Here is a 17,605-nt window from a genome sequence, read left to right on the forward strand (position 1 = left end):
CATGTTAAAAATTTGAAGAGTTTAAATTTGAATGAAATTTTATAACTCGGTTTAACATGTTTATAAGTGTATGTGTTCTTGTAATGCCTCGTACCCTATTCCGGCATCGAATACGGGTAAGGGGTATTACAATGTGACATCGCTAGATTCGGTCATAATATTTAGACGGGAATTGGGGTGTTACAGTCCTAATGTATGTTTTAATTTTTCATAAAGTAATCCAATGGCCAACCACCTAATTAAAGCTTCAACAGGGCTATTCGTTTTTTTTTTCAAAGGGAATCAAATGCGTTCACATTCAAGTTGGTTGTTCGTGTGGGTATGATAAATGACCATTCGGTCAAAAAAATGCTTCCTTGAATGCACCGTCCAAGTGAGGGGATGAATGAGCAGCCTTCTAGAATATGGCTATTTATCATTTTCATGCATAATAAGTGCTATCATCCATTATAAGAGCTGAATTTGCCTTTGAAGATTCCTTCTGTAATAGCTCGATTTTGGGCCTAGTCGGAATAGTGGTTTCGAGACCACAAATTTGACGAGAAAAAATTATTTTTTATTATATTTTTATGGTCTACAATTTCACAGAATGATTTCGTGAAAATTTCGTTCAAAAATTTTGACGTTTGGGCACTCAATTTAGCCAAAAGGACTAAATTGTAAAAAGTGCAAAACTTGAGTTCTAGAAGCTAGAGGTGCCCAATTGTTATGAAATTTTAAATTGGAGGTCCTGAAATGGTAATTAGACCATTGGTTAAATTATGGACAAAAATGAACATGAGAAAAATGAAATAAGATATTTTTAAATTAGGGTCATTTTGGTAAATTGATAATTAAATGGACTAAGACAAAATAAAAGCCAAAATTTCTTGTCCATCTTCTCCATATGGCTGAATATGTCATGGAAGCCATGGCTAGGGTTTTTTTCAAGCTTCCAAACTTCATAGTAAGTCCATCTTTACCCCGCTTGAAATGTTTTTTACATTTTTGAGATCCTTGTAGCTCAATTTATCTATTTTTACCATTATTTTGAGCTAGGGTTTGGGTTTAAAAATTTACCCATAGATGAAATGCATGTATTTTGATGTTTTATGGAAGAATATGAATGTTTGGACTATGATAAGCAACTTTTACTAAGGGTCTGTTTGTTTACCAGTAAAATGTTTTCCGGAAAATGATTTTTGGAAAATGATTTACTTTTCTGGAAAATGATTAACTGAAAATACTGGTGTTTGGATGAATCTGTGTAAAATATTTTCTGTTGTTTGGTAGATTTCTTGAAAATATTTTCTGAAAAAGTTGTTTTTACATATATTAATAAATTTATATACATATTAATAAATTTTTATATTTTAAATTATTTTTACATATATTGCAATGATTTATTTACAAATAAATCAAATTAAATATATAATAATACTCAATTATTAACCTACAATATTAACCGTCATAAATTGAAAGCAACCAAAGTCATATAAATTATTTGTAATTATGTTAAAAAAATAAAAAAAGGATTAAATAATTATAAATTAGCTTCCAAACCACAATTAAACAACAAAATTATTTTAAAAAATCTAAAAAATGAAAGTTTAATAAAAACATACATAAAGTTGTGTTTGTGAAGCTTTTAAAAATTGTCTTTTATTTTTCTTTAATTTGTTTGTGATATAAATTATTTATTAATTGTCTAATTTAAATTTTAATGTTTTTCCTTTTTAAAATTGGTTAATAAAAAATTTAAAGTAGATAAAAATAATAATTTCATCTAGGACTAAAATAAATTTATACCAGTACGAAAAAGAGAAATAATCATTGCGTAAATTAGTAATACCATGAAAATTGTCAATAAAATCCAAATTTGTGAAGGAAATTATAGAATTCAAGTACAACTCACACAACTTTTGATACACATCACCAACAAGCAATTTCTGAAATTTAATCCCCCCAACGAGCTATGAGAAAGAACACCGATACTCAATAGGGTTTAAATGTGAGTTTTATTATTAACAAACTTGATAAACATAGTGAATCCTTCTTCAAATAAACCATATTTCTTTTGAATAGCTCATTGAGATGACCTTTTATTACACTACTAGTAGTACAATAATAGGCTTTAAATATAAGAAAGCTTAAAATGCAGAACAATTCATTTCTGTTAGCACTTGTAAGCATAAACCATGAAAATTCTCAGGGGAAGATTGCAGCTGCTGCATGCAACTACCTTCAACCCCATAGCCTCCCTTATTCCGGTTCAGAATTTCAGCTAATATGTCACAAAATTTCAATTTTGTTTTCCATTATAGCAGTACAACCTCTTAATCTTTGAAAATAATCTGGGAGCAGAGGATGCCAATTGAAGTTCATTTCTTGATTTTTCTAGCAACTGAACCCGCGTATCTAGCCAGATAATAAGTGCAACATCTTGAGCAGATCATATGGCATAAATGAACAGGTAGACCACCTGATGTTCCATTGCATTGCAAAGTTAAAAATCTCGACAACCCACCCTTAGTCATCTGGTCAAAATATCGATCACCCTCAGCATATTTCCCTATACTATACAAGGCTTGCATAAGTGCAAGATATGTATTAAACCCTGGTTTCAAACCTCGCTCTATATAGCTATCCAAAATTTGACATGTTTCATCAAGATTGAATCCTTTTATCAAACGTGTCATCGTAAGGTTAAATGTTGAATTATCAGGCATGTAGCCTCTCGCAAAAGTTTATTCATAAACAATCCTGCTTCCGTAGCCATATGGTGATTCGAAAGATAAAATAGTAGAGTATCACAAGCCAATCTCTACATCATAGGCTCCTTCTCCAAGAACATTATCAACAACTCGAATGCCTTTCGTGGAGCCACACAACGGAAAACCCCATGAATCAACGATCTCACGGTGGCTTCATTAGGAAACACATTCCTCTTCTTCATCGTCTCAATAAGTCTAAACGGATCATCGACCTTCCTGGCATTACAGTGCCCATCAATTAAGATGGTATAAGTATACACATTCAGTGAGTATCCGAAACTTTCCATCTGCTTAACTAATCGAACTGCCTCATCGATGACACCGACTTTACAAACACCATGAATGAAAATATTCTATGTAAACCTATCTGGTTTACAGTTATCAGCTGACATTTGTTGAAACTTCAAATAGGCTAAATCAAGTGAATTGGATTTTATTAACGCATCAATCACAGCATTATACAATCTAGTGCTAGGATTAATACCCAAAAATGAAATCTGCCCAAATATCTCAGCACAATACTTAGCTAATCCTAATCTTCCCCAACTACCAATCAAAACACAAATCAAATCTTCAGTGAAACTAAGGCCTGAATTCCTAATATCATTAATCAGTTCAACAGATAACAAAACCGGACCTTTTTGATAAAGGGCATTAGCTAAAGCAGCATTAGGTTTTTTGGCAGTATAAAAGCATAACTACATAATTAAGTAGTTTGAGCAAAACCCTTTACAAGGATAGCTACTTCTGGGGTTTGCATGTGGTTGCAAAGATTCCAGAGACCTCACAGCACCCCTTAGCCTTTTATTTCTTCTAGTCTTCAACTTAGGAACAAATAAACAGCATCAAATGAACAAATTATACAAGCAAACAGATGAAGAAAAAGTATTTTTTCCTCAAATCCGAAAATATAGATAACTTACTGGTGATCCAGTATTAGGAAAATCATGTCTTAAAGCCTATTTTCCACTATACTGGACTAAATTCATACTTGAAAACTTTGTCATTGAAAGATGAGCAACCAACGATGCCAAAGATAGAGTCAATACAAATAATGCAACCTATTTTATCTTAGATTTGAACACCATCTTAACTCAAAATTACTTTCTTGGATGTTGATTTTAACACCCAATTCTCCCTACAATCCAAGAATCCAAATATATACATTAAAATTCCAAAAAACCACATTAAAACAAATCAAAGTAAAATAAAACATAATGAAAAAGGACCTTTTTTTTTCTTTTTTACCTGGAAAGTTGTAGCAAGCCCCCAGTGAAGAGAACCCAGTTCTAGAAAACCACCAAACAACATGAAGAACCCAGATTTGAATCAAAGGTTTAGAATCTTCTTTTTCATTTTCCCCTTGATTTATTAGGCTGTAAAACAGGGAATTGGGAAGTGGGTAGAGTTCAAATCTGGATTGGAAGCAATGGACTTAACACAAAGCTTTAAACACCCTCCGATGCAATCACAAGGGAAAAAATCCCACAACAAGACAAGCAGAGAAATATGGAAGGAATTTTAACAGAGAATTAATAAGAGAGAATGCATGAAGAAGAATGAAGAGAGGTTAAGAAAAAACAAAGTGTTTCAAAGAGGATGGAGAATTCTCATCGTAAATTCGTGAATGCGTGTATGACTGAAACTAAGTTATATTACACTTACCCACTTAGCTAACACTTACAATCGCAGTTCAATACGAACAATTTCAGTACAAGCACTTCAAAAATCTTCAACGAAGAGAAGGTAACCTTCTGGATCTTCTTTTCTCGACTGTGGTTGTTGATGATAGTGAGGCCAACGAAGAGAAAGAATGATGGACAGAGAGGAAGGGAAAAGAGAAGGGAAAATGACTTACGGCTTCCAATTCGGTAAGACATTTTCCATAAATTAGTTTTGGTTTTACCCGTGTTTTGGAAAATGTTTTCATACAGGAATTCATTTTCCACCAAACAAACGGAGCCTAAGTGATTTTTGATGAAATTGCATAAAAAGACTAATTTGTAAAAAGTTATAAAATGTGTGTAAGTGTGTGAATAAGTGAAAATTTTGGACTGCTATAGTTATGGAAATGATTCGGCTAGGCCTAAAATGTAAGGAAATTGAATAAAAATTATTTTACGAGCCTAGGGGAAAATCGTAATTATGTGAAACTTTAGGAGAGAAAATGTAATTTTTCCATAATGTGATTTTTGGACTAGATCGAATAATGTGAGTATTAAATAAGTTAAATGTGTTATTAGAAATCAATAAACACGAGAAATTGGTCTTGATCGGTAAAATGTTGAAACGTGAGAATTCCCGGTTGAACCTTTGGAATAGAAAGGATACGAATGAGATAGTTATGGTCACATGTGTAATACTAAGTGAAGGCTACTATGTGTACCAGATGACATTGACTATAAGGGTGGTGCTATGTGCTGATCCACCAGGTATCATTGATTATACGGGTGGTGTTATGTGCTGATCCACCGTGTATCATTAACTATAAAGCTGGTGCTATGTGCTGATCTACCGTGTATCTGTTATTATTGGTGGCACGGACTATGTTCAGGCCACCGCGTATCTGTTATTATCGGTGGTACGGACTGTGTGCAGGCCACCGTGTATCTGTTATTATTCCGATGAGTTCAATGGGAAATTGACTAAATGTAATTGAATATGACTATGTGAAAAATAAGTACAGATATAAGTGTGAAAATTTATGAACAATGTGTTCGATATTTAATCAAACCTTCGGTAAGATTAAATGTAGTAAGTGAAATTATGAAAGAGTAAAATTTAAAACAAAACAGTTTTGGACAGCAGTCGTTGTGTGACTTTGAAAAATCACCAAACATTGTATAAATTGAATTAGAGGCTTAATAAGATATGAAATTGAGGCTGAATGAGTCTATTTTCATATAAAAGAAATAGAGTAAGTAAAATAGTTTTATATTATGAGATATTTGAATTTTAGTGAGACAGGGTCAGAATGATTTCAAAATCCTCTGTTCTGACTTTCGAAAATTGTTAAAAATTGTAAAAAAATAATTATGGGCTAAAACTTATATGTCTAGAATCCTGAGTGAGTCTATTTTCAAGAGAAACAACTAAAAATATCATCCAAATTTTTTACAATGAGATAATTTATTTTTAGTGAAAAGGAGTCGGAACAGTCAAACAATGAAATAGGGGAAACTTTAAAGAATAAACTATACTTATTGGCTAAATAAAAAATTTTGAAAATTTTATGGTAAGAAGATATATGAGTCTAGTTTTAGGGAAAATTAACGGATTGAAATTTGGGTCTCCGTAGCTCCAGATATGAATAATTTAGTAACTTTGACTCAGACAGATAGCTTTGAATTTACATATAAGTAAATAGTGAAAATATGGATAATGTTATTTAAGCGTGTTATATACATTAAGGATGTGGAATGGAGAGAAGGAGGAGGAAAATATATGAATGACTTGTGTAGACATATGCCTGAATATAATCGATAAACGTTGAATTGAATGGTAAATACGTATGGGTATTGAATTTATTAATAACAATTATTGAATTTTGAATAATATGTTTAGTAAATAAAAATAAAGTGAATATCGATATTGCATTGTATGTGAATTGAATGAAATTGAAAGGAGGCATTGAATTGTTAGGACTTGTGAATTGCATAATTATGTATTGGACCTCGTAAGTCCTATTTAGAGACTCAAAGATAATAATTTGAAAGTTTTAATTTTGAATGAAATTTTGTGACTCAGTTTAATACGTTTATAAGTGTATGTGTTTTGGTAATGCCTCGTACCCTATTCTGGCATCGAATACGGGTAAAGAGTGTTACATTTAGTGGTATCAGAGCAACGGTTTAGTCGGTTCTCGGACTAACGTAGTGTATGTGAGTCTAGCTATACATGCCATATTACTACTCGTGATAATGTAATAATATCTCCCGGCTCTAATGAAATTGTTTTGTTAAGACAGAGATGACTTTCAACCAAGTTGTTTCCAATAATGCTGAAAATTTATATTGAGGTGATTGAAATGTGTTTATGATGAAACGAAACTTAGAAAGGTATGAATAGAAGTTCATGATAAGTATGTGTTAATGTACGAAGTGAAATAAGCATGAGTTAAGAAATGTGGAAACATAGAATAAAATGAAAGTTTATATGGTGATAAGCCCATCCGTGTTTGCTTGGCATGCATATGATGTTATGTGCTCAACATATTTGATTAAGTGAATATGGTAAGCAAATTTACACAAATAGACGAAATGTGTGTTTATGTACACTTGCTTGAATAAGTGTAATCAGTATATTTATATGATAGAATCTTATGTTTAATTGTTAAATTAGAAATAATATGTTGTTTTGTTTTATATTTTTATTATTGAACCATGAATATTATAATAGTATGAAAATTGAATTGGAAGATCAAATTGAGTAGAATGCAGGAAATGAGTATGATCGTTCAATGAAGAATTGACAGAAAAGACCATGGTTACACCATGGCAAAGTATGGAATGTAAGACCATAGTTGGACTATGGCATCGAGTGAACGATGTACTTAAACCCGTAAGACGTTCTTTAATTTGACAAATGTCAGTAAGTAAAATGGAAGCTAAGTGTTGGAATTTAATTAGATATTAATATTAAGCTTGAGTAAGTAAATTCATTGTGTGAAATTGTTGGTGACAGAAAACATTGGTAATAAATAGATGTGTGAATTTGCTTGGAATGAACTATGTTATTATAATGGTATTACATTAGTGATGAATGTTAAGTCATATATATGTATTTATGAGAGTAAGTTAGAGGCCTTACGACCTCACCATCACCCCCTTATCAGTATTGATTTATGATAAAATTTTACGAGAATCATGTTGAATAAGCTCATAAGTGTGAACTAAAGAGTTCAGTGGTCAAATAATTAGTAATGCAAACAGAGTTGAGTATAGTGTAATAAATGAAATCAGTTTTATAAGAAATATCAGATTTTTTTAAAGATTATACGGATTATGTAATGCCACGGTTAAAGAAAAAGTTAAATTCGATAAGACAAAATATTCAGGTATGATATCTAAAGAATGTATGTATTAACTGCAAGTTCTTCTGAATTGAGTTTTTTATTAGTGAATGGAATAATGTGAGGTTCGTGATAACAGAATTAGTCAGAGAAATGATAATTAAGTGGTAAAGATGCCTATGTGTGACGATTACAGTCGAAATGAACATGATGATTTTTTTCCTGGGTATCCTGTATATTATTTTATCCCCAGAGATAAGTGAATAATTGTTTAGTTTCTAATGGAATTCTTATGTTATGAGAATGCTAGCTAACTATGATGACAGACGAAAGCCCTGTTGGTCTGGTCGGTTTATGACCAGTTATTGTTCTGTTTTATATGCATATTTAATAAGTGTATTATCTTCGCTACGATGAAATTCTAGAGTTGGTAAGTATTGTTCTCTTTTGGTTTTCTCTGAGAAATTATCCAGATATTCATTTTTATTTCCTTATGAGTTATATGTATTTAAGCATGTCCTCAGCTAAGAGAATAAATTATGTGCATTCATGAGTATGAAGACAGATAGTCGGAATAAAAAATTCTATATTTTAGAAAATATGATATAGAGACATATTATTGGAAAGAGATATACAGGATTAAATCGATTAGTGATTTTAGAAAGTTAGTGAAATTGTTTCATGAGAGTTGGAAGTAACTTCTTCTGGTAAGATTTTCGGGGACGAAAATCCCTAAAAGGGGAGAGTTGTAACAGCCTGATTTTGGGCATAGTCGGAACAGTGGTTTTGGGACCACAAATCTAACGAGGAAAACTTTATTTTCTATTATATTTTATGGTCTACAATTTCACAGAATGATTCCATGAAAATTTCGTTCGAAAATTTCGACGTTTGGGCACTCAATTTAGTCAAAAGGACTAAATTGTAAATAGTGCAAACCTTGAGTTCTTGAAGCTAGAGGTGTCCAATTGTAATGAAATTTTAAATTGGAGGTCCTTAAATGTTCATTAGAGCATTGGTTATATGGATAAAAATGGACATGAGAAAAGTGAAATAGGATATTTTTAAGTTAGGGGTATTTTGGTAAATTGGTAATTAAATGGACTAAAAGACAAAATAAAAGCCAAAATTTCTTGTCCATCTTCTCCATATGGCTGTATATGTCATGGAAGCCATGGCTAGGGTTTTGTTCAAGCTTCCAAGCTTCATAGTAAGTCCATCTTTGCCTCGTTTTAATGTTCTTTACATTTTTGAGATCCTTGTAGCTCGGTTTATCTATTTTTACCGTTATTTTGAGCTAGGGTTTGTGTTTAAAAATTTATCCATAGATGACATGCATGTATTTTGATGTTTTATGGAAGAATATGAATGTTTGGAGTGTGATAAGCAGCTTTTACTAAGTGATTTTTGATGAAATTGCATAAAAAGACTAATTTGTAAAAAGTTATAAAATGTGTGTAAGTGTATGAATAAGTGAAAATTATGGACTGCTATAGTTATGGAAATGGTTCGACTAGGCCTAAAATTTAAGGAAATTGAATAAAAATTATTTTACGAGCCTAGGGGTAAAATCATAATTTTGTGAAACTTTAGGGGAGAAAATGTAATTTTTCCATAATGTGATTTTTGGACTAGATTGAATAATAGAAGTATTAAATAAGTTAAATGTGTTATTATAAATCAAGAGAGACAATAAATTGATCTTGATCGGTAAAATGTTGAAACCTGAGAATTGCCGGTTGAACCTTCGGAATAGAAAAGATACGAATGAGAGAGTTGTGGTCACATCTGTAGTAATAAGTGAAGGCTACTATGTGTACCAAATGGCATTGACTATAAGGGTGGTGCTATGTGCTGATCCACTGGGTATCATTGATTATACGAGTGGTGTTATGTGCTGATCTATTGTGTATCATTAACTATAAGGGTGGTGCTATGTGCTGATCCACCGTGTATCTGTTATTATTGGTGGCACGGACTATGTGTAGGCCACCGCCTATCTATTATTATTGGTGGTACGGACTGTGTGCAGGCCACCGTGTATCTGTTATTATTCCGATGAGTTCAACGAGAAATTGACTAAGTGTAATTGAATATGACTATGCAAAAAATAAGTGCAGATATAAGTGTGAAAATTTATGAACAATGTGCCCAATATTTAATCGAACCTTCGGTAAGATGAAATGTAGTAAGTGAAATTACGAAAGAATAAAATTTTAAACAAAACAGTTTTGGACAGCAGCAATTGTGTGACTTTGAAAAATCACCAAAAATGGTAGAAATCGAATTAGAGGCTGAATAAGATATGAAATTGAGGCTGAATGAGTCTGTTTTCATATAAAAGAAATAAAGTAAGCAAAATAGTTTTATATTATGAGATCTTTGAATTTTAGTGAGACAGTGTCAAAATGATTTTAGAATCCTCTATTCTGAATTTGGAAAATTGTTAAAAATTGTACAAAAATAATTATGGGCTAAAATTTATATGTCTAGAATTCTGAGTGAGTCTATTTTCCAGAGAAATAAATAGAAATATATTTCGAATTCTGTACAATGAGATAATTCATTTTTAGTGAAAAGGATTTAGAATAGTCAAATAATGAAATAGGGGAAATTTTAAAGAATAAACTGTACTTATTGGCTAAATCCAAAATTCTAAAAATTTTATGGTAAGAAGATATGTGACTCTAGTTTTAGGGAAAATTAACGGATTAAAATTTGGGTCTCCGTAGCTCCAGATATGAATAATTTAGTAACTCTGACTCAGACAGATAGCTTTGAATTTACATATAAGTAAATAGTGAAAATATGGATAATGTTATTTAAGCATGTTATATACATTAAGGATGTGGAATGGAGAGGAGGAGGAGGAAAATATATAAATGACTTTTGTATAAACTGGACATATGCCTGAATATAATCGATAAACATTGAATTGAATGGTAAATACGTATTGGTATTGGATTTATTAATAGCAATTGTTGAATTTTGAATAATATGTTTAGTAAATAAAAATAAAGTGAATATTGATATTGAATTGTATGTGAATTGAATGAAATTGAAAGGAGGCATTGAATTGTTAAGACTTGTGAATTGCATACTTATGTATTGGACCTTGTAAGTCCTATTTAGAGACTCAAAGATAATAATTTGAAAGTTTTAATTTTGAATGAAATTTTGTGACTCGGTTTAATACGTTTATAAGTGTATGTGTTTTGCTAATGCCTCGTACCCTATTCTGGCATCGAATACGGGTAAGGAGTGTTACATTTAGTGGTATCAGAGCAACGGTTTAGTCGATTCTCGGACTAACGTAGTGTATGTGAGTCTAGCTATACATGCCATATTACTACTCGTGATAATATAATAATATCTCCCGGCTCTAATGAAATTGTTTTGTTAAGACAGAGGTGACTTTCAACCAAGTTGTTTCCAATAATACTGAAAATTTATATTGAGGTGATTGAAATGTGTTTATGATGAAATGAAACTTAGAAATGTATGAATAGAAGTTCATGATAAGTATGTGTTAATGTACGAAGTGAAATAAGGATGAGTTGAGAAATGTGGAAACATAGAATAAAATGAAAGTTTATATGGTGATAAGCCCATCCGTGTTTGCTTGGCATGCATATGATGTTATGTGCTCAACATAGTTGATTAAGTGAATATGGTAAGCAAATTTACACAAATAGACGAAATGTGTGTTTATGTACACTTGCTTGAATAAGTGTAATCAGTATATTTATATGATAGAATCTTATGTTTAATTGTTAAATTAGAAATAATATGTTGTTTTGTTTTATATTTTTATTATTGAACCATGAATATTATAATAATATGAAAATTGAATTGGAAGATCAAATTGAGTAGAATGCAGGAAACGAGTATGATTGTTCAATGAAGAATTGACAGAAAAGACCATGGTTTGACCATGGCAAAGTATGGAATGTAAGACCATAGTTGGACTATAGCATCGAGTGAACGATGTACTTAAACCCGTAAGACGTTCTTTAATTTGACAAATGTCAGTAAGTAAAATGGAAGCTAAGTGTTGGAATTTAATTAGATATTAATATTAAGCTCGAGTAAGTAAATTCATTGTGTTAAATTGTTGGTGACAGAAAATATTGGTAATAAATAGATGTGTGAATTTGCTTGGAATGAACTATGTTATTATAATGGTATTACATTAGTGATGAATGTTAAGTCATATATATGTATTTATGAGAGTAAGTTAGAGGCCTTACGACCTCACCATACCCCCTTATCAGTATTGATTTATGATAAAATTTTACGAGAATCATGTTGAATAAGCTCATAAGTGTGAACTAAAGAGTTCAGTGGTCAAATAATTAGTAATGCAAACAGAGTTGAGTATAGTGTAATAAATGAAATCAGTTTTAAAAGAAATATCATATTGTTTTAAAGATTATACGGATTATGTAATGCCACGGTTAAAGAAAAAGTTAAATTCGATAAGACAAAATATTCAGGTATGATATCTAAAGAATGTATGTATTAACTGCAAGTTCTTATGAATTGAGTTTTTTATTAGTGAATGGAATAATGTGAGGTTCGTGATAACAGAATTAGTCAGAGAAATGATAATTAAGTGGTAAAGATGCCTATGTGTGACGATTACAGTCGAAATGAACATGATGATTTTTTTCTGGGTATCCTGTATATTATTTTATCCCCAGAGATATGTGAATAATTGTTCAGTTTCTAATGGAATTCTTATGTTATGAGAATGTTAGCTAACTATGATGACAGACGAAAGCCCTGTTGGTCTGGTCGGTTTATGACCAGTTATTGTTCTGTTTTATATGCATATTTAATAAGTGTATTATCTTTGCTACGATGAAATTCTAAAGTTGGTAAGTATTGTTCTCTTTTGGTTTTCTCTGAGAAATTATCCAGATATTCATTTTTATTTCCTTATGAGTTATATGTATTTAAGCATGTCCTCAGCTAAGAGAATAAATTATGTGCATTCATGAGTATGAAGACAGATAGTCGGAATAAAAAATTCTATATTTTAGAAAATATGATATAGAGACATATTATTGGAAAGAGATATACAGGATTAAATCGATTAGTGATTCTAGAAAGTTAGTGAAATTGTTTCATGAGAGTTGGAAGTAACTTCTTCTGGTAAGATTTTCGGGGACGAAAATCCCTAAAAGGGGAGAGTTGTAACAGCCTGATTTTGGGCATAGTCGGAACAGTGGTTTTGGGACCACAAATCTAACGAGGAAAATTTTATTTTTTATTATATTTTTATGGTCTACAATTTCACAGAATGATTCCGTGAAAATTTTGTTCGAAAATTTTGACGTTTGGGCACTCAATTTAGTCAAAAGGACTAAATTTTAAATAGTGTAAAGCTTGAGTTCTTGAAGCTAGAGGTGTCCAATTGTAATGAAATTTTAAATTGGAGGTCCTTAAATGTTCATTAGACCATTGGTTATATGGATAAAAATGGACATGAGAAAAGTGAAATAGGATATTTTTAAGTTAGGGGTATTTTGGTAAATTGGTAATTAAATGGACTAAAAGACAAAATAAAAACCAAAATTTCTTGTCCATCTTCTCCATATGGCTGAATATGTCATGGAAGCCATGGCTAGGGTTTTGTTCAAGCTTCCAAGCTTCATAGTAAGTCCATCTTTGCCTCGTTTTAATGTTCTTTACATTTTTGAGATCCTTGTAGCTCGGTTTATCTATTTTTCCAGAAGTATAGGAATTGGTGTTTCTATCTACTCCGCTGCAATGTCAGGGAGATAGAATTCGTATGTTGTAGCTTCTCAAAAAGAACAAAATTTGCCATCTTTAATCTGCTCCACTGCAACTTCAGGGAGATAAGACCTGCAACTTCAATTTGTTCTGCTATAACTTTGAGATAAATCTGACGCGATCTGCTCTACTTCAACTTCAGAGAGACGAGATCTGCGGTTTTAATCCACTCCATTGCAACTTCAAGGAGATAGGATTATTTTCTTCTGTCTACTCCACTGCAATTTCAAGGAGATAAGACTTGTATCTTTGATCTACTTCGCCACCAGTATGGGAAGACAAGATCTGCTATCTTTGATCTACTTCACGCCAGTATATGAAGACAAGATCTGTTAGTTTCGATCTACTCCACCACCAGTATGGGGAGACAAGATCTGTCGTCTTTGATCTACATCATGCCAATACATGAAGACAAGATCAGTTCCTTTTTTCAACCTGCTCCACTGTTGCTCAAGGAGACGAGGTTTTATAATTTCACCGATCTGCTATCTGTGGAACATGACCTGTATGATTCATTTTATGAACCTAATTATGCCTAGTGATTTAGGATGTCATGATCAAAATGAATCAAATGCCCCTAACTAAACTTGTATGAATGACATTTGAATGCTATGTCATGGAAATGATTCATTAATATCAAAATTGTTATTGCCCATTATTCCTTAAGGTCTCTCTTTTGTGACGACAACACTTCGACCAAACTCGAAAACTCTTAATCCGGGCTCTTTCTTAGACGTATCCACCCTCCTAACCTAGTGAGGTCTAAACAATAGTCCTGCTTCAGGTTCCTGTATTATTTAGAGATTTCTTAGAGTAATATGAAAAACTTCCCTTGTGAAAGTTTTACTAGTCCATTAATCGCCACTCTAATGCAACATGCTTGCGAAAAGATCATAACGATGAATAAAACAAAATTAATTTGGGAGCATAGCTCACAATGAAATGTCAATAATAGAGGTCTAAAAGAGAAATTGATTTGAAACACTTATATTGAAAAAGAATGAAGTTTTTTAGAAACAACAAATTCAATACAAATACTATGAACCAGTGCCCCAGATATCTTTGCATGAATTTCTCTATACAACTTTCTGAAAAACCCTTCCAAACTCAACACGTGTCTAGGAGTTTCACAATACTTTGTTGATGCTCCAAGATGTCGTCTATTCCTTTCTGTCGATTTAGGTACAGCAGGACTACCACGTGCCAATCAAAATTTAAGCCGCTCTTTTCGGGTTTTCAACTCAAATCCCCTTTGACTGCCTCTATACCGTAAACTAGGGAGAAAGGCGTTGCCCCAGTAGAGGTCCTGATTGACGTTCGATAAGCAAAGAGGGCAAACGGTAACTTCTCGTGCCAATCCCTGTAGGTCCCAGTCATCTTCCCCACAATATTCTTCATATTTTTATTGGCCGCTTCCACTGCACCATTCATTTTTGGGTGATACGGCGATGAATTGTGATGTGTAATCTTGAATTGACTGCAAACTTCTGCTATTGAGCTATTGTTCAAGTTCAATGCATTGTCAGATATGATTCTTTCAGGCATTCCATATCGGCAAATGATCTCTTTCTTCAAGAACTTGCTAACTGATGACTTTGTAACATTAGCATACGAAGCAGCTTCTACCCATTTGGTGAAGTAGTCAATAACCACAAATATGAAACAGTGCCCATTTGAGGCCTTCGGCGATATTGGCTCGATGACGTCCATACCCCACATGGAGAATGGCCACGGAGAAGTCATGACATGCAGAGGCGAAGGAGGTGCATGCATTTTATCACCATAGATTTGACATTTATGGCACTTTTTGTAATAATTGATGCAATCCCCTTCCATGGTGGCCCAATAATACCCGAATCTCATAATCTGTCTAGCCATTGTGAACCCACTGGCATGCGTTCCACAGATTCCTTCGTGGACCTCCTCCAGAATTTTCTTTGCTTCCACGGCGTCCACACATCTTAACAGGACCTAATCTTTTCCCCTTTTGTATAAGATCTCCCCATCTAAGACGTAATCAATAGCTAGTCTTCTCAGAGTTCTCTTTTCATTCTCTGTTGCCTGGCCAGGATACTCATGATTTTTTACATATCGTAGTATATCTTGATACCAAGGACTATCATCGATTTCTCCTTCTTCAATATTGTAATAGTGAGCCGGGTCTTTGTAGATACTCATTTGGATAGGCTTCATATCCTCATGTCTATTCACCTTGATCATGGAGGCTAAAGTAACTAGTGCATCAGCCATCTGGTTCTCATCTCGAGGGAGATAGCAAAAAGTGATGTCCTCAAACTCCTTAATCAATTCAAGGACCAACTTTCGATAACTGATTAACTTGGGATCTCTCGTTTCCCATTCACCCTTGAGCTGATATATCACCAATGCTGAATCTCCATAGACCTCTAGCACTTTGACTCCTCGCTCTATAGTTGCACGAATACCCATGATGCATGCTTCGTATTCTGCCATGTTGTTTGTACAATCAAAATCCAATTTGCAAGTGAAAGGATAATGATCACCATTCGGGGACACTAGAACTGCCCCAATTCCATTGCCCACAGCATTCGAGGCTCCATCAAAGTTTAACCTCCAACCATGACCTTCTTGTAGACTTTCTTCAGTAGCCGCTATACACATCAAGTCTTCATTTAGAAAATCAAAACTCAACGGCTCGTAGTCCTCCAAAGCTCTACTGGCCAAAAAGTCAGCAATTGCACTCCCTTTCACAGCTTTCTGGCTCACATAAACAATATCAAATTCAGACAGTAATATCTGCCAACGGGTCATCCTCCCATTCAAAGCAGTTGACTCCATCATATACTTTAGCGGGTCTAACTTTGAAATTAGTCAGGTCGTATGGTATAACATGTACTGCCTTAATCTTCGGGTTGTCCAAATCAAGGCACAACACAGCTTTTCAATAGGTGAATATCTCATTTCAAAGTCAGTGAATTTCTTGCTAAGATAATATATCGCCCTTTCCTTCCTTCCCGTTTCATCATGCTGACCTAGCACGCACCCCATGGAATTATCAAACACTGTCAGATACAATATCAGCGGCCTATCCGGGCTAGGTGGTGACAGCACTGGAGTATTAGACAAATACTGCTTCACTTTGTTAAAGGCTTCTTCGCATTCCTCATCCCAAGTACCAGGATTATGTTTCTTCAGAAGACGAAATATAGGGTCACATTTCTCAGTTAGTTGTGAAATGAACCTAGCGATGTAATTCAGTCTTCCAAGGAAACCTCTAACTTCCTTCTGAGTACGAGGTGGAGGTAGGTCTCGTATTGCCTTGACTTTGTCTGGGTCAACCTCGATTCCCTTTTCACTGACTATGAAGCCTAGTAGTTTTCCTGACCTAGCCCCAAAAGTGCACTTCATGGGTTAAGCTTGAGCTGGAACTTTCTAAATCTTAAGAATAACTTTCTCAAGACCTGCACATGCTCCTTCTCCGCTCTAGATTTTGCGATCATATCATCAACGTAAACCTCGATTTCCCTGTGCATCATGTCATGGAACAAGGCTACCATGGCTCTTTGGTATGTCGCTCCTGCATTCTTCAATCCAAACGGCATCACTTTATAACAAAACGTTCCCCATAACGTAATGAACGTAGTCTTTCTCATGTCTTCAGGATGCATCTTTATCTGATTATACCCAGAAAAACCATCCATGAAGGAAAACAATGAAAAGCCCGCAGTATTGTCTACCAATGTGTCGATGTGGGGCAATGGGAAGTTATCCTTTGGACTAGCTCTGTTCAAATCCCGGTAATCCACACACATTCGTACTTTTCCATCTTTCTTTGAAACTGGTACGATGTTAGCCACCCACTCAGAATACTTGATTTCTTGCAAAAATCCGGCATCAAACTGCTTTTGGACCTCCTCCTTTATCTTCAACACGATATCAGGCCTCATCCTTCTGAGCTTTTGCTGCACTGGCTTGCAATCTTCTCTTATAGGGAGACGGTGGACTACAATGTCGGTACTCAACCCCGGCATATCCTGGTATGACCATGCAAACACGTCCTTGA

At 33.6% G+C, this 17,605-nt stretch overlaps 1 protein-coding gene and 1 pseudogene across 1 annotated transcript; both read right to left on the reverse strand.

Moving 5' to 3' along the window:
- Window positions 1–2,320: 2,320 nt before the first annotated feature.
- Window positions 2,321–4,064, reverse strand: LOC107950064 (putative pentatricopeptide repeat-containing protein At3g16890, mitochondrial; annotated as a pseudogene).
- An 11,470-nt stretch (window positions 4,065–15,534) lies between these two features.
- LOC121215401 (uncharacterized) lies at window positions 15,535–16,380 on the reverse strand. Its single transcript, XM_041089870.1, has 2 exons — window positions 16,086–16,380; window positions 15,535–15,989 (listed from the first exon to the last, which is right to left on the reverse strand). The coding sequence occupies exons 1-2, from the start codon at window positions 16,378–16,380 to the stop codon at window positions 15,535–15,537; spliced, it is 750 nt and encodes a 249-aa protein (XP_040945804.1).
- Between the last annotated feature and the right edge of the window lie 1,225 nt (window positions 16,381–17,605).

The sequence above is a fragment of the Gossypium hirsutum genome, chromosome D03 (genome assembly GCF_007990345.1).
Source record: "Gossypium hirsutum isolate 1008001.06 chromosome D03, Gossypium_hirsutum_v2.1, whole genome shotgun sequence".
Classification (NCBI taxonomy): domain Eukaryota; kingdom Viridiplantae; phylum Streptophyta; class Magnoliopsida; order Malvales; family Malvaceae; genus Gossypium; species Gossypium hirsutum.